Source organism: Neophocaena asiaeorientalis, unplaced genomic scaffold (assembly GCF_003031525.2).
Source record: "Neophocaena asiaeorientalis asiaeorientalis breed wild unplaced genomic scaffold, Neophocaena_asiaeorientalis_V1.1 scaffold409, whole genome shotgun sequence".
Taxonomy (NCBI): domain Eukaryota; kingdom Metazoa; phylum Chordata; class Mammalia; order Artiodactyla; family Phocoenidae; genus Neophocaena; species Neophocaena asiaeorientalis.
The window spans coordinates 2,365,566-2,384,244 of NW_020175208.1; the positions used below are offsets into that span (position 1 = coordinate 2,365,566).

The 18,679-nt window shown below is 50.0% G+C and overlaps 2 protein-coding genes across 6 annotated transcripts in view; one reads left to right on the plus strand and one right to left on the minus strand.

The window, feature by feature from the left end:
- The first annotated feature begins 3,401 nt into the window (after positions 1 to 3,401).
- FNDC5 (fibronectin type III domain containing 5) lies at positions 3,402 to 9,342 on the plus strand. Of its 3 annotated transcripts, none has more exons than XM_024765292.1 (5): positions 3,402 to 3,554; positions 4,026 to 4,224; positions 4,587 to 4,676; positions 6,766 to 6,899; positions 8,211 to 9,342. In XM_024765292.1, exons 2-5 carry the CDS (start codon positions 4,041 to 4,043, stop codon positions 8,559 to 8,561), a joined length of 759 nt encoding a protein of 252 aa, XP_024621060.1. In that variant the 5' UTR covers positions 3,402 to 3,554; positions 4,026 to 4,040; the 3' UTR covers positions 8,562 to 9,342. The 3 variants fall into 3 exon arrangements, with proteins under 3 accessions (XP_024621060.1, XP_024621059.1, XP_024621057.1); XM_024765291.1 differs by having other exon boundaries at positions 3,473 to 3,554; positions 7,821 to 8,298; XM_024765289.1 differs by having other exon boundaries at positions 3,473 to 3,554; positions 7,912 to 8,298.
- Positions 9,343 to 13,027: 3,685 nt separating this feature from the next.
- The window catches only part of S100PBP (S100P binding protein), a 31,278-nt gene continuing 25,626 nt past the window's right edge, over positions 13,028 to 18,679 (minus strand). The window contains exons 6-7 of one of the 3 annotated variants that reach the window (XM_024765287.1): positions 17,406 to 17,493; positions 13,028 to 15,233 (exon numbers count right to left, since the gene is read on the minus strand). In XM_024765287.1, coding sequence (XP_024621055.1) covers positions 15,092 to 15,233; positions 17,406 to 17,493 — 230 coding nt within the window. In that variant the 3' untranslated portion in view covers positions 13,028 to 15,091. The remainder of the gene's footprint in view (positions 15,234 to 17,405; positions 17,494 to 18,679) is intronic. The other 2 variants (XM_024765288.1, XR_003005958.1) reach the window with 2 other exon arrangements.

Consider the following 18,679-nt stretch of genomic DNA (forward strand, 5'->3'; position numbering starts at 1 on the left):
CGGGTGAGAGAAAGAAAAAGAGAGAGAAGAGAAGAAGGAGAGGGAGGGAGAGGTGCTCTGGTTCCCTGGCTCCAATCCCAAGCAGGTGGAGGTCCCAGCTGAGGCTCGCCCCAGGATAAGGTATGTGGCTGAGGAAGCAGAAGGGGCCAGGGGTGTCAGCCTGCCAAGCAGAGCAGGCCTAGGGGTACTGAGGGGCTAGCGGGTTAGGTTCTGCTGCTCAGCAAGAACCCCTGAGCCCCCTCCCATCTCACCCCTCCCAAGGTGACCAAATAGAGACTTGGGGGGCAGTACAAGGAGTCGAGGGGTGGGCATTAGGAGGCGAAGGCCCTATTGCTGCTCTGGACTCGATACGTGAATTTGCACCAAGCTCTTCCTGTCTCTGAACCTCAGTTTCTTAATCTAAAATGGAGGCAGAGCCCGGAGGCTCTTGAAGATGTTTTGTGGGATAACTTTGCAAGGTGTCCCTTTTTCAAAAAGAATTCGTTCTTTCAGGGGCTTCTGAAGACCAGAAAGCTTTTTTTTTTTTTTGCAGTACGCGGGCCTCTCACTGTTGCGGCCTCTCCCGTTGCGGAGCACAGGCTCCGGACGCACAGGCTCAGCGGCCATGGCTCACGGGCTTAGCCGCTCCGCGGCATGTGGGATCTTCCCGGACCGGGGCACGAACCCATGACCCCTGCATCGGCAGGCGGACTCCTAACCACTGCGCCACCAGGGAAGCCCCAGAAGGCTTTTAAGCCCCAAAGGGATGCCCCCCCTAGTGGTGGAATTTCAGGCAGTGCAGGGAGGGGGTCATTTAGAAAGATGGGTGGTCCCTCCATGTCAGGGGCCCTGAGGCCCTGGTCTGTGCCTCTCTCCTCAACCTAGTTTCCCTGACTGGGACTCATGGTGGAGAGTGACACAGGGTGGTGGGTGGGTGCTTCCCCAGGTGTCTGGTGCTCCAGAGGTCCTCTCATTAGGGAGAGGGTGGTGGGTGCAGGGTGAGGGTATTTCTCTGCCACTCCAAGATCAGAAAAGAGTGGATTAGGCAGCAGGGTGTGTGACACCAAGGTAGGGACAGTGGTAGGCTTATGGATGTCCCCAGGGTAATGAGGGAGGGGTCACAAGAGCCCTTTTTGAACTGTGGCTGCTGGCCACGTCTCCAAAGTCCCCTGCACTTCAGAGTCATTAGCTCATTCACTGCTCACATCCTTCAACCAGTCCAGAAGGGTGGGGGCAGGGGGGCTGGAGCCATTCCTCCCTCACCCTGCTCTTGGGAAGAGATTGTTCCAGATTGTTCTCTGGCTGGGGAGAAGCTGGCACGGGCAAGTTCTAGGATCTCAGGGATCCCAATGTGGGAGACAGTCCAGTCAAGCATGTGATGGGGAGTCAAATCAGCCTGTGTTCAAATCCTGGCTCTGCTGTGGGTCCTTGGGGGAGTCAAGTAACCTCTCCAAGCTGCAGTCTCCTGTGCAAAACGCGGACAACAGAGCGGGCCCTCACAGGGTTGCAGTGAGAAGCAGTCGACATAATGCAAGTAAAGCCCCCAGCGCGCAGCTGACACCTATGAGAGGCTGTTGCTCTCATTATGGAGGGAAAAATGGAGGTCAAGAAGGGAAGGACTGGCCTGGGGTCACAGAGTTAGGCCCTCCAGTGAGTCAGAGCACCCTCTTCTCAGCCCCATGGCAAACGCTTAGCACCTACTGTCTGCACCCCAGCACCTACGGAGCACTCTATAGTCACCCCCATCCCTACTAGGATTGCTCCCCTCTGCTCACTCCTGTCCCAGCCTGCAAGGCCTCGGGGCTGGGGCTGGGGCGGAGAGAGGGGTGGGGACCCCCAGGCGCGGGAGGGCAGGTCAGCTTTGGGGCGGGTGCGATGGGAACCCAGAGGAGAGTCTCCGTGGCACTTGTCCTCCCTCTCCCTCGGGAAAGGGCAGCGGTGGCGGCCGGGTCAGGGCTGCGCGGCGGGGAGGCAGGCTGCGCGCGAGCCTGGGGCTGAGCACAGTGGGGCACGGAGAACCCCGCTCGGGCTCCGGCACAGGCGAGAGGGTACAAACCCCTTCCCACCACCACTGCCCTGGGATCCACGGTCTTGGGATTCCCCAGCCCCCTCATCCCATTGCCCTGACCCCAGGCCTTTCCTTCAGGAGCCCTAGCTCCTTTCTCTGACCCAGGGAGCAGCTGAGGACACCGGTCCCCCCACCTTGGGCCTCCTTCCTTGACCCAAAGCCCTGCAGGCCAACTCTGCAGGTTGAGCGGGATGGGGTCCCACTGTGTGAGGGGGATGGGGACCGGCACCCGAGGGCACGGGGACAGGTGAGGTGGACCCTGAGCCTGGAGTCTGGCCTGCCCCTGGGGCCTGGCCTCCTCCTCACCCCGCCCCTCCTGATGCCCTGTCCCCATCCCTTCTGGCTGCTGCCACCTTGCTCATCTCTCCTCTGACCCAGCTCTCCTTGGCTGCTCAGTGCTGTCTCCCTGCTTCCGTCCTGTGTCTGTCTCTGATACCCCACTTGTCTGTTCTCTGGTTCTGTGTCTGCTGCCCCTGTCTGTGACCCTCTGTCTCTCTCTGCCTCCACGTCTGTCTTTGTCTCCCCAGGCCCCAGACCTATGAGGTGAGGGGTGAGGCTCAGGCTTAGGTCTTCTTCCCCTTTAAGCGCCTGCCTCTTGGGGATACAGAAGCTGTGTGAGTCCGCTGCCCCTCTCCTAGAAAGTTCTTCCTTCCCTGACCCCCACCAACCTCATCCCTCTCCTCTCATCTGGTCCCCTTTGTCCTCTCCTCCCATCCAAGAGGCCCTACCCTGTTCTCTTGACTCCACTGAGGGGCTGTGCTCTGAGTGACCCCATCTTCCTCTGCCGCCTTCCCACCTGCCTCTTGGGGCTGGCGGGGTGTGGAGAAGAGGCCTTTCCCCAGGCTTCATTCTGCCTGGGTCTCCACAGTACTGGGGCTTCTTTTCTTGGTCCTCACTGCCATCCCAGGGCTCACCCAGCTAGGCTCTTCTCGACCTCTGGGTCTTTCTCCTTCCCTCAAGGTCACTCACTTGATGCAGTTCTGTAGAAAGAGCACTGGACTGGGGAGCCTTCTGATTGCTTTGCACCAGACTAACCTTGAGCTGCTGCAGCCCGGCCACCTATGTCTCCCCCATGCCTGTCTCCCCACCTCTCATTCCTCCTCCTTTAGACCTGGCCCTGGCCCGGGCTCATCAATTTTGGCTTGAAACCTAGTGGGGCCAGTTGTGGCCAGCAGGGGTTCCCACCCTGTTTACAAGGAGCCTGGGGCCTCTCAGGCCTGGCTCTTCAACCACTAAGGAACTGAGACCCAGGTGCCAATCCCACTGCAAGGCCTGGGTTTCTTCCTTCCCACCTCATGGCCATCCCCAGGTTATCTTGTCGTACTGACGAGGCCATGGGCCTGGGCCTCACGACAGGGGGTGCTCAGGCTCAGGTGCCTCCCCACCCCCAGATAGCCCCTCGGCCCCAGTGAATGTCACCGTCAGGCACCTCAAGGCCAACTCTGCAGTGGTGAGCTGGGACGTCCTGGAGGATGAGGTCGTCATTGGATTTGCCATCTCTCAGCAGGTAACCCTTGAGGGTCCCTGGGAGGGAAGAACACATCAAGATAGAAGTGGTGGACGGGGGAGGAAGGGGTGCCGAAAGAGAAAGGAAAAAGGAACGAGGAGCAAGAGAGATGGGCAGAAAGCTGCACACGTGGCTGGGAAGGGAGGCCCCAGAAGGGAATCCTTTGGTTGGAATCTGGGAATTAAGGGCATGATTTTGATCTTAAACAGATCTGAGTTTAGGACCTTGCTCCAGTTCTTGCTAGTTGTATGGCCTTGGGCAATTTCCCTCACTTCTGTGAACCTGTCTCCTTACCTGTAAAATGAAGATACCAATAGCTACCTGCAGAGATGATGGGATGCTTGAGTCAGATTGTGGATGTCCGGGGTTTAACATGGTAGCCAGGTGAGGCCTTATCACCGCCAGAGAGGTAGACGGACGTGGGGTGGGGGCCTGGGCACTGAGACCTGGGGCCCGGCTTTTGCTCCACAGAAGAAGGACGTGCGGATGCTGCGCTTCATCCAGGAGGTGAACACCACCACCCGCTCGTGCGCGCTCTGGGACCTGGAGGAGGACACCGAGTACATCGTGCACGTGCAGGCCATCTCCATTCAGGGCCAGAGTCCGGCGAGCGAGCCCGTGCTCTTTAAGACGCCACGGGAAGCTGAGAAGATGGCCTCGAAGAACAAAGGCAGGCCCGGGCCACCGTTAGCAAGGGACGGGGTGCGGGGAGGGGCGGTCAGGGCTAGCGCGGCGGGCAGCTGGAGGAGAGCGTGAGCCCCCCATCCTCCCCCAGCCCCTGCTGCCTAGCCAAGCAGCCCCTGAGAGAGAGAGGTCCACTCTGGTCCCCCAAGCTATGGGATACAAACTTTCAGCTCTGGATTAAGTCTAGTCGGTGCCACCCAGGTAGCCATCAGCATGTTCTAGAATCTCTTTTTGTTAGGTGTGTGGGCACCTGTAGAAATAAGCCCTTAATATTTTGCACTTGGCCCTAGAAAGGTGGCTGGCAGGGGCCCAGGGAGTCCTGGAGCTATAGTGTCTCTCTCCACACAGATGAGGTGACCATGAAGGAGATGGGGAGGAACCAACAGCTGCGGACGGGCGAGGTGCTGATCATCGTCGTGGTCCTGTTCATGTGGGCCGGTGAGTCTGGCCCCAAGCCCTTCTTCACTTCACCTTGGGGAAGTGGAGGACCCTCACCAGACCCTTTACTCACAGAAACGAAGGGTGAGGGGCTTGGAGGCAGTGAGAGGACTTAGGAGCCTAAGTTCTGCTCTGGGGGCCAGATCTGATCCCTTCTCTAACTGACCTCTCACCAAAAAAATAGCAGTTCGGTAGCTGCCTCGCAGGATTATATGAGTGATTGCCCTCCCTAATGAATGGCCAAAGCCCCTGGCCTTCCAGCCCTGGCTGCAGCAGCCTCTCCGTATTCTTCCGGGTTGCTGTGCCTCCAGGTGCTTCAGGCCTGGGCAGCTCAGGCTTGGGACACCCTCCTAACCCACTCATCCTTCTTGACACAACTCGGAGACCGCCTGCCTGAAGCCTCCCCAACCCATCCATTAGAATGTTCCTCCTGCCTCGATGCTCCCGCGGCACCCTGTGTGCTCCTCTCTAAATTTAGCCCTTCTTAGCTAAGTTAGTTGAGTTCCTGTCTTTCTCTTTTCCCACTTGTCTGTGAGCTCCCTGGGGATAAAGACCATCACCTTTGTACTCAACTCAACCAGAATTTACTGAACAGCCACTCCATTCCAGAGAGTAGTGCAACAGTCGTGACTAAGGAGAGCCATGTGCTTGTAAGGAACTCAGTCTGGGAGACGCCAGGCCCGTCCTTAACAATAATTCAACGTGATGAGTGCTATAATAGCACCATGTATGGGAGCAGAGGACGGGGAATGAATGAATTCTGGGGCTAGGAGTAGAAATCAAGAAAAACACAGAGAGGAGGTGAATGGGGATTGAGCTTTGAAGGATGAGTAGGAGTTCACCAGGCAGCCAAAAAAGGAAAGGTATTCTGGGCATGGTGTGTTCAAGAAGGAAATTAAGCTCAGTCTGACTCTGCAGCTGCGACCCAAAAGAGAAGATAGAAAGTGAGGGGTAAAGGATGTTGAGGCTGTCAAGTGGACTGGAGTCCTTGAGGGAATTCCACACCATGTCGAAGTTATATGAGCATCGTGGCTGAGAGGACAGGCTCTGTTTTAGAAGCATATGGAAAAATAGGTTCCGTAGACACAAAGAAAAGCAGACACTTGAAAAAAAAAAAGCTGGAAAAACAAAGGATAGTACAAAACGGGAGGTTTGCTTGTGGTGCATTATTAGACTTGGCACAGACAGTATTCACATCATTGTAGCAATATAGAATAGTGAATTAACTCGAAATTGTGAGGTAATTCTGCTAGGATGATGAGGAAGGTAGTAGAGGGAGTGGTTAGGCTCTATATGCCATGGCGGGACGTCAACAGATAATCTCTAAAACAGATCAGGTAATAGCACTATAGAGTTCCCTGTTGCCTGGTGGTTAGGATTCTGGGCTTTCACTGCTCTGGCCTGGGTTCAATCCCTGGTCGGGGAACTAAGATCCCGCGAGCCGTGTGGCGCAGACAGAAAAGAGATAGCACTGTAAATCAAGTATAGAGGTAAAAATGGGGAAAACACCTGCGAGGGTTGGAGGTGGTTGCCTTAATACTATTGGACTTGCAAAAATTATTAGTTTGATAGCGATAAACATTTAGGAGAGTGCAGGCCCTGGAGCGCACACCCCCATTCCACCGTGTGACCTTGAGTGAGTTATCTAAGCTCTTCATCACTGCCCTCCCTCGTAACCTGGGGATGGTAATAACCAGTGCTCTCAGAGAGCTATGAGGGCTCAGTGAGATGGAATGTCAGGGCCCAGCACAGGGCCTGGCACATGCTAGACAAATGCTATTGTTGCTCTTTGCCCTAAAGGAAAAGGGAGCCCTCTGAGGTTTAAAAGAAGGAAAGGGAGGAGACAAGATCAGAAGCATGTTGTAGGAAGATCAGCCCAGCAGCAGTGAAGGGGCTGGTGGGGAAGGGGACAGGTGGACACAGAAGCCAGAGGCCAGAGGCAGCCTCTTGGAGTAGTACCGGGCTCCAGATGGTGAGAGGCCATCTGGAGCCCGGTACCCACAGGAGCTCAGCCTGGTCTAGTGGGCATGAAGTGGAGGGGCAAGGACTGGGGCTCTGGCCTCTGACTGCTCTCCCTTGTCCCCTGCAGGCGTCATCGCCCTCTTCTGCCGCCAGTATGACATTATCAAGGACAATGAACCCAATAACAACAAGGAAAAAACCAAGAGTGCATCAGAAACCAGCACACCAGAGCACCAAAGCGGGGGCCTTCTCCGCAGCAAGGTGAGGGCAAGACCTGGGCCTGGATGGGGGCCCCGTGGCTGGCACCCTGGTAGTCCCCGGGCTGCAGAAGGGGTCAGCTTGGGGACTACCAATGGGGCCTGGCATGGCTGCAGCTGGACAGAGCCAAGCTTGGCCGCTGCCCGTGTGACACAGGGGACACTGCAAATTGATTTTGGATCCTCTCCTTTTGCAGGGTGCCAGGAGCCAGTAGGGGTTTAAAAAGAGGGCAGTGAGTGGGGAGGGCAGAGCTCCCAGTAGGTGCGGGACAGCAAGAGTAGGGGTTCTGGGCTCATTCATGCTCCTGCTGTGCTGTATGACCTTGGGCAGGTGCTTCACCTCTTTGTACCTTCATTTCCTCTTCTGTAAAACAGATATGAAAACCTTTTCAGTGCTTGCTTTGAGCAGCTCAGAAGAGAGACATAGAGAATGGAAGAGAATCTCATGGTTCTGACGATGATTATCCAACAAACAAACATCTGGCTCTCTCTACATTTCCTCCTTCCTCCATCTCCTTACACCCTCTGGCTTACTGTCCTCTCTCTTGGCTTCTCTCTGGCGCTCTCCTGAAGCCTCTTATTAATCCACCATCTCCAGAAGCACCTCAGCAATGTCAGTGGCTGAGGCTACGCTCAGAGGCAGATCTGCAGGATGTGAGAGAACCAGCCAGCGGGATGCTCGGCTAGGGCCCAGGACCCAGTCCCGGCCACTCAGCTGAGTGAAGCAGAAGGCTGGGTTTGAAAGGCAGAGAGATAAGACATCCAGGCAGGGCTCCTCCTTTCCTTCCACCTGAGACAAGAGCCTGGCTTTTAGGCTGCAGCCCTGCTGCTCCCTTCCTTCTGGTGTCTTCTCCCTGTTTCCATCTTTGCAAGAAGTCTGTTCAATTTAGCCCTGGCCGCTTCTCTCATTTTTTTTTCCTCCCAGTTTCCAAACAAGCCCTCGGTGAACATCATCGAAGCATGACTGCCTGTCTGCAGGGAGAAGGATTTCATTTTTCTTCTCTGCTGGTCCCCAGGTCCATGGGCACAGGGAGAAAGAGGACTGCCATGGGGGGAGGCACAGCTAGCTGCACAGTTCTCCCTCTGCCCCCCCATCCTAGTCTGGTGAAGAAGGCTGAACTGCAAACCCAAATTCTGCAAAAAATAAGCCACAAAACTAAAAGGCCTGGCCCTGTCCTGGAAAAGGCAAAGCTGCATGAGACGCAGCCATCTTTCTGCCTCCTCGCCTCTCCTGGACTGGCTTCCTCTTTGAGAAAATGCACAAAGCTCCTGGGAGATGACAAGCACCTAGACTGACAGAAGCTGTGTCTTTCAGGGAAGCTGTGGGGCTGCCTGCCGGGCAGGGGCCTGGCTGCCATCAAGCCTTTGCTGGATCCAGCCATCAGGGACTTGTTTGTGGCGCGATGCACAACTTTGCGAGTGTGTAAGATGTTATCTGTTCTGTCTCTTTTGGAAAACACAACCGAAGGGCTTCACTCCAGAGGGCAGAGGGATTCCCCGAGCTGGTTGCCTGTGTCCTCTGTCTTCTTTGGCCCTTATTTTGACTGTAAGATCATCAGTCTGGGGTCTGAAGGAGACAAAGTGGGAAAGAGACCTGGAAGGTACTGGCCCCATTTCTTTAGGAAAAGTCTCTTGGAGTTGCAACAGTGCTGGCTTGCACAACTGAAAAGGTACATCCACATGGGACACCCTGGGGGCTGCTAAATCACCCCCTCTGGGGTGGACGCTGCTGGAAGTCAGGCCTGAGCCACTCACCATGGACAGTCAGAGCAGTCCTGACCTCTGGGGTCTCCATATCTTGCCATCTCATCCAGGGTTCGTGAAAGCTACCCAGGGTCCTCATGTCCTTCCCTAGAGCCTGAGTGGTGTGAGGTGACAGGTCTCTCCCTCCACTGCCTCTTTCTGGTTTAAAAAACAAATGGTGCTTGCTAAGGAAGGCAGACCCTTCCCTAGGACTGACAAGTCGCGGCTGCTGAATGCCTGCATAGGAAGAGACGGACCTCTGCGTCTTCCATTCGTGGCTAAGGACAACAGTGTGGGCGACTGCACTTGGCACAAGCCTGGCACGCAGTCGGCGCCCAGTGAGTACCTGCTGAACTGAATGAGAAGCGCGGTGACCCCCAAGCCAGAGAGCTGAAAGCCATTCCCCAGTGACCGCCCCTGCTTTGCGGTCTACAAGAGCTCTCGGGGCTGGGACAGCTGCCACTCTGCTTTGCCCGAGTGTGGAGCACAGAGAGGGAGGAGAGACAGGGTGAAAGGCAGATGTCAGCAACACTAAGGGCTTCCTCATGGGAGGGCATGAGGCTCCACTCATTGTCTTGTGACTTCCATCCCTGCTGAATGGGGCTGCAAGGCCAAGGCTCCTTAGGGGAGAGGTCCTTACCTCTGATCCAGTTAGAGCAATAACCACTTTTTAAATGTAAAATAAAAAGACATATGAAAAGGCACATCCTCGTCTTCTGGTAAATGCCCAAGTGTTGCCCTCTTTTTCTGGCAGTTGGCAGCGAGTCAGGACGTGTGGAGGAGGGAGTCAGTTCTCTCCATTTTGGCCTGCAGCTTCTTAGGGACAAGCCTGCCAGCCAAGCTGGAGTTGGAAGGGAAGTCTCGAACAGATGGGGGTGCACGTGTAAGAGGAGAAAATAGTTGCTCTATCATCCCATTACTGAGGCCCCCCCCCTCCCCGAAAACCGAGCTTGGGCTGCCTCACCGCATAGGTATGCAGGCTGGAGCTCAGTTTTTAAAACAAAGGGTTTTCCCCTCTGGATGGGGTTGGTGCTTTTCCTGGCCAAAGGGAATGCAGTCCTGCTTCTCCCAGCGTGAGGGGGAAGTCAAGAGGGACTGCAGAAGCTGCTCACTGCGGCTCAGGACCCACAGCATGCTGTTCGGGGATGTTAAAGGAACATGACTCTGATCCCGCAGCAGGCTGAAAGGTAGAGGAATGATGCCATTAGCCAATGAGCAAACCAGTAAATGGGGCACCTTGAACATTTCTGTCCAGAGCCGGGAGGAGCTTAGGAAATGTCGGGTGAGTGGGGCTTAGGGTAGGCTGTTCTGGAAGGTTCTGAGAGCAGAGGGGAGCAGGTCTTACAGGCTGGGTGGGAGAGTGGGTAATCGATTAGCACGCAGAACTGCCAGCCAAACCTCAGAGAGGTGCTTCCCAGGTCCTCTGTGCCTGTTTAGTGCCAGATGATGGAGAAACTCCAAGTCACCATCAGGTATAGACAGCTGTCAGTGGGGTCCAGGGAGTGCCGCTAATGGGAGTTTGCTGTCTTTATCTGTGCCTGTAGCACATCATCTTAGGGAATGAGGGGAGTGGAGTGAACAACAGGCCTCACTAAACACCATTCCCTTTAATCACCTCCCGAAACCCCCAAGTTCTACAACTGAACTCTTCCCGAATCAACTAGTGACACAGTGGAAGCCTACGGCTGTGACGGGCTGTGGTCCTTTCTTCACCCCTCACTTAGATCTGCAGATTCCCCACAGCTTGGGAAGGGCTCAGGCAAGTTGAGACTGAGAGACCTGCCCTGCGAGACCACAGCAGGTCTGTGGGAGGAACGGTGGACTGAGGCAGGAGACCCTCAGGCCAGTTACTTCTCTGATGGGGCCCTGGACTCCTTTATCTGTCAAAAACCAAGGGGTAAGAACAGAGGATTCCCAGACCCCACCCACCACCTAGAGTAGGAGCCAAAGGGCTTCCTTATGGGTCAGGAGACAGACCCCGGGGTCTACGGAAAGGAAGGAGGACTGGTGTTTCTATGAGGCACGAGTCTTTCCTCTCTCCACTCCAGTCCCCTCAACCCCAGCTTTTCAGCGTAGGCCTCCTTTCGAACCCACTTTTATGATCTCTAGTTCAACCCTTTACAGAAATATTTAACATCTCACCACCGCAGTCACGTAATGTTTCAGACTTCTACTTTCTTCACCCTCTTTAAACCTATTTGACAGATTTTGGATTTTGCTTTTAAAAAGTAGCCTCCAAGAACAAAATGCTTTTGTAAATGGGACACTCCACCCCCCACGCTCCATCGGTACAATACTCCCAAACCCTCAAATGTTATTTGAAGCCGAATTGAAGGAGATCTTTGTATACAAATAATTCCTTAGTGATACAGCATTTCAGGACTAGATGGCTTTAAAGGTTGTCCAAAAGATTACATTCCACCGCTTCCCAATGGGTGCTGGGAGGGTCAGATTTTTCTGTCTGTGGCATGTTCCAGTTGTCATAGGGGGAAGACAGGTGGGGAGGAGTGACAGGGTGGGAGCTTTTAATTAAGGAATTCCACCGTTGGCCAGTTGATACTTCCTGTGACAAGTGGACATTTTTTTCCTGACAGGTGCTCTGGCCTACAAAACAAGCATACCCTAGAATCAGCTTAGGAATAATTGTTTTCTCTCAGAAAAGCAGGAAACTCTGCTTTCTAGTTTTAGGTGGTTGGGACTTTTTCTTCCCGTAAAAGTTCACAACAGGCTGTTTAGAGAATGAGCTTTTAGACAAGGTCCATTTCTCCTCCTCCTCACTTCTCCACAACATAAAACGAACTGAGGGTAAAGGACGCCACCAGCTCAGAGAATCCAGCCTAGTCTCTGAAACCTTTGAGGCCTACAATAACACATTGCTAAAAAGGAAATAAGCAATTACTGGACAAAGGAACACCTACACCTGAGAGGACAAAATGGATATGTGTATGTATAGGTCAAGGGACCCTCGGATTCACACAAGAATATTAAACAGCTGAGTATTTAGAAAATTTATATTGAGGCTTTCACCTGGACTGAAGGCTACATGATAAAAACTTACAGGACAGGGCTCCCCTGGCGGCGCAGTGGTTGAGAGTCCGCCTGCCGATGCAGGGGACACGGGTTCGTGCCCCGGTCTGGGAGGGTCCCACATGCCGCGGAGCGGCTGGGCCCGTGAGCCATGGCCGCTGAGCCTGCGCGTCCGGAGCCTGTGCCCCGCAAAGCGAGAGGCCACAACAGTGAGAGGCCCGCGTACCGCAAAAAAAAAAAAACAAAACTTACAGGACAGCAGGACAGAGAAGCCTATCCAAATATGTTGCTACTTAATGTCTCAGCACAAGCTGAGACTGTAAAGCATTGGCTAATACAGGTGACAAGCTCTTACTGCCTTCCTTTTCATCTTTGCTCCTGGGGTGAGTCTAAGAAGCTTAGGTTCACAAAAGTGATCTAACGCTGTCTCCCACATCTACCCACACTTATCCAACCTTCACCCCAGGTTCTAGGAACAATTTCTGGAGAAGTTGGGTTAAGAACAACTATCAATTCTGGTTTCTCACATCCCTTTCAAAGGGAGAATGCCCCAGGTAGCTCAGCTTCTTCCTTATCAGTGCTGGCTCTGGAGAGGCAGAGAGACACAGGGGTCAGCCATCAGCCACAGGAAGGAATGCGAGGCAATGCCTGTGTGACGGGGCTGAACCATTTTCCCCCTCTGCAAAAACAGCAGCACAGTGATATTTAAGGCTCTCCCTATGTCACGCTCCTGATATGCACTATATGTAGCTGCAAATCCCAATCAATTTCAACATTTCTTAACTGCTGGAACGCCTTTCTTAACACTGTAATTTACCCTCAAAAGAACAGGGAGCACACACCCTCGCCTCCCCGGTACCACATTCTACTAACTGCCGCCCCTCCCACACCCCACTAACCCACCTGCACAAAGAAGGAAGGAGCCCTCCTTCAGAGCCCGCAATAGACGGCCACGGTACATAAGCCACCGACAAGAACTTTTATTTCTTTGTAATGACATTAAACACAACTGCTACAAGGGGAAATACATGATAAAGAGGAGGCACCAAACTTCACTTTCATAATTGATCCTGACAACAACCAAAGTAAATTGGGGCCTGCATTAGATGCAAAACTAAGGTTATTTCAGGCTCTTTATATACAAGTAAACTATGTAAACAGCACATTTCCTACTCTGCATTGTCAAGACCCCCGTGGTGAGAATGTCATCACAGATAAAGAAAGCTAGGACAATGCTTATGTAAATAAAACACGGCAAGAATTCTACATGAAAATTAGACTTAGAGGCCAACACTAAATGTGAGATATGTAGCTTTTAAAAACAGATTAAAACTCCAGATTCAAAAAAAAAAAAAAAAAACTCCAGATTCTACCCACTACCATCTTTAAGGTGAACATGCCTGATAATGAGTTTTCTTTGGCTTTGTTTTTCTTCTTAAAGAATAACATGTTAACCGCCAGGGAACAGTTCTCTCCTCCCCCAGTCCAACAGATTTAATTAAGCTGCTAAAGCTTGAAAAACAGAATTATTTGAGCAAAGAGGAAATGTGATTGTCACATTTCCTCGTTAACCCATCACTCATTTGATTTGGCAAAGGCGATGCTCCCATTACACATCAGTCTTAAACCCTCCTGTACCAGGGAGGCAGGAACATGAGTCTTAGACTTTTGCCTAAGCAAGAGGCTGTCCCTTTACTCCTTGGTTATCTGTGGGGAACAAGACAGCTGCAATGCTAATTATTCCAGCAACAATTAATTCTAACTATGCTATAGTTCCAAAGGTGGATGTTTGTCCCACTCCATCAAACTAATTTATGGAAACCTGGAGAAGTGACTGATAAAGGAAATGCCAACTGAAATAACAGATTTTGACTCTTGCCTTTGAACAGAACTTCTCCTTTGCATTTTGGTCCCAGACTCTAAACCAAATGTCGAAGGAAAAGAGAATCCTTGACTGGATAGAAATAGTTAACACTTAGGGATATCCATCTAAGTTTACTGGTAACTATGACCAAGTTTCTCCCAAGTCAGTTTCTAAAGCAGGGTAGGATGTTTAAGATGGGTTACTTCCATACAAAGATGGGGCTGATGGAACAACAAAACCAGACAGAGGCAATGAGCCCAGTATCACAGGCTGTGCTATAGCAACTAGGTACAACCGTCACACAGAGTGAACAACAGCACAAATGCCAGACTGCAAAATCTCCCAATAGATGTCTAGAGCTGTCTGTAAAGAGAATAATAAACTCCTAAGACATCCATTAAGATAGCTGCATGTAGCATTACCCTTAAGATCAGGTAATGCTTCGTGCACAGGCTTAATCAAAACTATTTTAGATCCACTTTAGTAGTTTTGTAAAACTGTACATCAGAGGTTTGACCAAGTAAGGAGATCCTGGATCAAAAGGCACCTCTTATTAACTAATAATGGAGACAAAAGACAGCTTCTCCAAAGTCTCTCCCACTAACACGTCAACTCATACTTGAACTGGAGTTCAGCAGATGAAACTGAAGACCAACTGACACCTCTCAATAGCACTGCTTTCTGGCCTGTCCTAGAGTCAAGACTCTGGGTGGGTGGCTCTTCAATAAAGAGCACAGTAAGGCTGTTCTTAAGAGGCATATCTATGTCTAACCGGATACAGGAATATGCCGGTAGAGCCCTAAGTTCACTGGGGAAAAAAGAAGGAATATCCTTGAAGAAAGGCAGAGAAGGCAGACAGTCACAAGATCACAAATCAACAGGGGTTGTTAGTCACCAGTCTTCTGTTAGAGTTAAGATGTACACGATTTGTAAACACTGTTGTGCAAAATAAATTTAACGAAAAATGAAAAAAAAAGCCAAAAAATAAAGGCAGCTAGTGGTACAAAAAGAAGAGAAGATTTACACTTCTAACCTGTCCTTTCAACTACTTCAGATGTCCTGGATTACCAACTTTAAAATACTGACAGGTATTCGGAGATTCAAATAAAAAAGGTAAGAGGCGTTGTTAAAAGTGACTTGTATCCATTTATAAGTCACCAGCAGTAATTAACACTGGCTTGCAGCCTGATAAAGAATCCCTTCCTCATAGGAGATTAAAAGATGATTTCTTTTGGGCACCAGAAGTAGACTTCACCTCTGCATAGAGGTGGGTGTTTTGCTTGATTCTGGGTGTTTTGACTTAATGCCGGCTTTCAGGCGGCAGCCACCTTCAATTTAAATTAAAAAATTAAAACTATTATCAACTCAACACTGCTTAAATGCATACACACACATAAACAGGAAGGACCTTATACAAAAAATTTCAAGTCAGCAATGGGCATTTCCAAAAGGTGACGAGTTCTTTAAATTAAAATGTTGTGAAAAATAAATTTCAAAATCTACAAAGCACAAAACAGCAGAAGATGAGACGCTGCTCTGGACAGGACCCTGGATAGGGACCTTCACTGCTGATGGGAGGAGACAAATGGACTGTACGGGAAATCTGGTAGACGCTGGAACCGATGGTGGCTTCGCATGTTCTGGTCAACCCACTGAGTCAGACTGTATCTTTGCAGAGGCTTCTGTCGGAACCGGGCGTAGTTTCTATCAGCAGAGAGGGAAAATAAAAAGAGGACAAATGAGGGTTTCAGCTGGAATGGTCATCTGTATACAAAAAAGGCCAAGAAAACTAAAGAATATTGTTACTTTTGGAAATTGGATATTCATTTTATATTTCGATTCCCATAATTTTAGAAAATTTATATTATTTTCCTTATATGAAAGGCACACTATAAGTTCTATTTCCTTCCAATTTCCAAAGCCACCTAATTCCCATACAGGTATTATGGAGATATGGTCCATATACATGAATGTTCTAAGAAAACCCAATGTATAATGTATAATAATGTTTAAGCAGGAAAAACCCATTTTCTCCCTCTGGAAACATTTAGAACAGGATCTATATTTTATTGCTTGCATCAGACCTGTACCTCCAACAGGACTTCACTGTCTGACACAGCTCAAGGTTGCTCAGGACACAGCAGTTAAAATTAGAATAAAATTCCCAGAGAAGGTAAGCATCACGTGAGAATCACACTGCAAGTTTAGAAACTGAACAGACTCAAAGTTTCTTGAGAGCCTCCTTTAGTCGTGTACTGGGCTGGGGTTCTGAGCAGGACCCTCTGAGATAATTTCATCCCGTTCTCAACTCCAGCTTGTCTAATAACCACCTGGGAAGCTTTAATGTAAAGATATAGATTCTTGGCCCCTCTCTCCACCCTTAGACTTAATAACTTAGAATCCCTTGAGTCAAGCCCTGGACATCTGTATTTTTAGACATCTCCATAGGTGATTATGGGGAATAGCCCAGGTTGAAAATAATTTTAACAGTACCTGGTGTTTATCCAGCCCTATATGCAAATACTCGCAGAATTCTTTAAACATCTCACACCATTTAATCCTAATGACAATCCTACCAGAAAAGTACTCTCATTAACTCCTTATACAGGATAGGAAACTAAGCCTCAGGTAAAATAACTTCCCCAAGGTCGTAGAGTGGAGTAAGTAGAAGAGCCTGGATTTCAATTCACATCTGACTGCAGAATTTAATAACTATTACACAACACTGCCTTTCCGAGTACTGCTGTCATTTTGGCAACTATAGAGAAAACACTAAGTTTAAAGGCCCTGATGTGGGAGCACGTCTGACATACTAGAAAAATAGCAAGGAGAGACTTCCTTGGTGGCGCAGTGGTTAAGAATCCACCTGCCAATGCAGGGGACACAGGTTCGATCCCTGGTCCAGGAAGATCCCACATGCTGCGGAGCAACTAAGCCCATGCACCACAACTATTGAGCCTGCACTCTAGAGCCCGTGAGCCACAACTACTGAAGCCCGTGCGCCTAGAGCCCGTGCACCACCAAGAGAAGCCACCGCAATGAGAAGCCCAAGCACCGCAATGAAGAGTAGCCCCCGCTCGCTGCAACTAGAGAAAGCCTGCGCACTAAATAAATAGTATGAAAAACAGAAATAGCAAGGAATCCAGTGTGACTAGAGCAGAGTGAGCAAAGTGAATAGTAGAGGAGATGAGGGTGGTGAGCTAACCAAGTCAGCCTAGACCAAAACATATAGGCACTTGTGATCATGGAGATGGGAAGCCACTGGAAAACTCTGTGCAAAGAAGAGAGAATCTGACTTATGCTTTAAAAGAATTTCTCTTGGCTGCTTGAGTTGAGAACAGTAGACAGGCAAGGGCAGAAGTAGGGAGACCATTTAGGAGACTTGCAACAATCCAAGTGAAAATGATTGAGAAATGATCAGGTTTTGGATATATTATACGTAGAGCTTATAGAATTTGCTAATGCACTGACTATGGAGTAAGAGAGAAAGGAATCACAGATGACTCCCAAGGTCTCTGAATAATTGGATCAAGTAACTGAATAAATCTGTAAAACCACACTGCATCAAGAAACCAGAAGATTTCAGGACTAGAAAGGCTCTTTGACATCAATTAGTCCAATATCTTAATTTTACTGTTGTGAGGACCAGAGAAGTGAAGTGATTTGATCAAAATCACATAGCTAGTTAAAAAGGGCAAAGCCAGTATTAGAACCCAGGTTTCCTGAATTTCAGTCCAATTCTTATTCTATTACACTATATCACTTCTTTCTCTACCCCTGGAATTAAACAACAATTACAGCCCTACCAAAGCCCTACCACATTTCTCCTGTAGCAAAATTCTACCCTTTTCTTCCTTCTTCTAAACACCCACTCACCGCCTGGTGAGGTCCGAAGGATGCTGCCATTTTGGGTTCTGCATGTGATGAACTTGACCCATCAAGGCACACAGCTCCCCCAAGGTACCTGTGATACAGAGAGATCAGTGGTTAGGAAGCAGCTCAGTGAACTACCATGTCAGCCTAGGTCAAAACATGTACTTTCAGGGAAGGAGAAAACAGGCACTGGTCCTAATACTATCTATTTATGATTATCACAAGCAGTCAGCACAAAAACTATAAGCCAGAGAAGAGAGCTTGCTCTTGGATGATATGATGATGAAGAAGCAGCAATAATGACAGCCACCATTCATTCATTCAACATTAATTTATTAGCTCCTATAATGTGTGAGAAACTTTACTGGGTCCTAGGATATGGTACAGACAAGACACTGGACCTGCCCAATGAAGTTTATACAGAAGACAGGCAAAAACTTTGCAAAACTGGGCAAAAAACAGTTTCCAAAAACTTTGATATGTAGTGACAGGAGAAATACATGCTGCTATGAGTACAGAGACTGGGGAGTGGGGGTTAGAGAAAGTCCCCTCCAGGGGAAGTAAATTATAAGCAGGGATCTAAAGGATGTATAGACGTTAGTGGGAGGGGTGGGAGGTAGGGATATCCAGTAGAAATAGCTAATATAAAGGCCCAGAGACACAAGACAGCAAAATACATTCAAGAAACAAGAGAAGTTGAGAATAGAAGGCGGGTAGGGGCTTTTTGCTTAACAAGAAAAATAACTGGAGGCAATTTCTCAAACACCCGGGAGCCAGGCAAGGTGCGAGGCACTATACATGTTATCTTACTAATTCTGAAAAAATATCTTGTAGGGAGATAGATTTTTTTTTTTTTTTTTTTTTGCGGTACACGGGCCTCTCACTGTTGTGGCCTCTCCCGTTGCGGAGCACAGGCTCCGGACACGCAGGCTCAGCAGCCATGGCTCATGGGCGCAGCCGCTCCGCGGCATGTGGGATCTTCCCAGACCGGGGCACGAACCCGTGTTCTCTGCATCGGCAGGCGGACTCTCAACCACTGTGCCACCAGGGAAGCCCGGGAGATAGATTTTTATTAAAATCATTTTAGAGATGGGAAACTATGGCTCAGGGAGGTGAACTTGCCTTAAATGATTATTAAACTGGACTAAAAACTGGCTCTTGTTAGATTCCATGCTTTTGCCACTATTTGATAATGCTTATTTTGCACTTAAGGGCTGAGAATTCGGCTGAAGCTCACAAAACCAAAAATTATGGTTAGAGAGAATAATTCCCCTAGA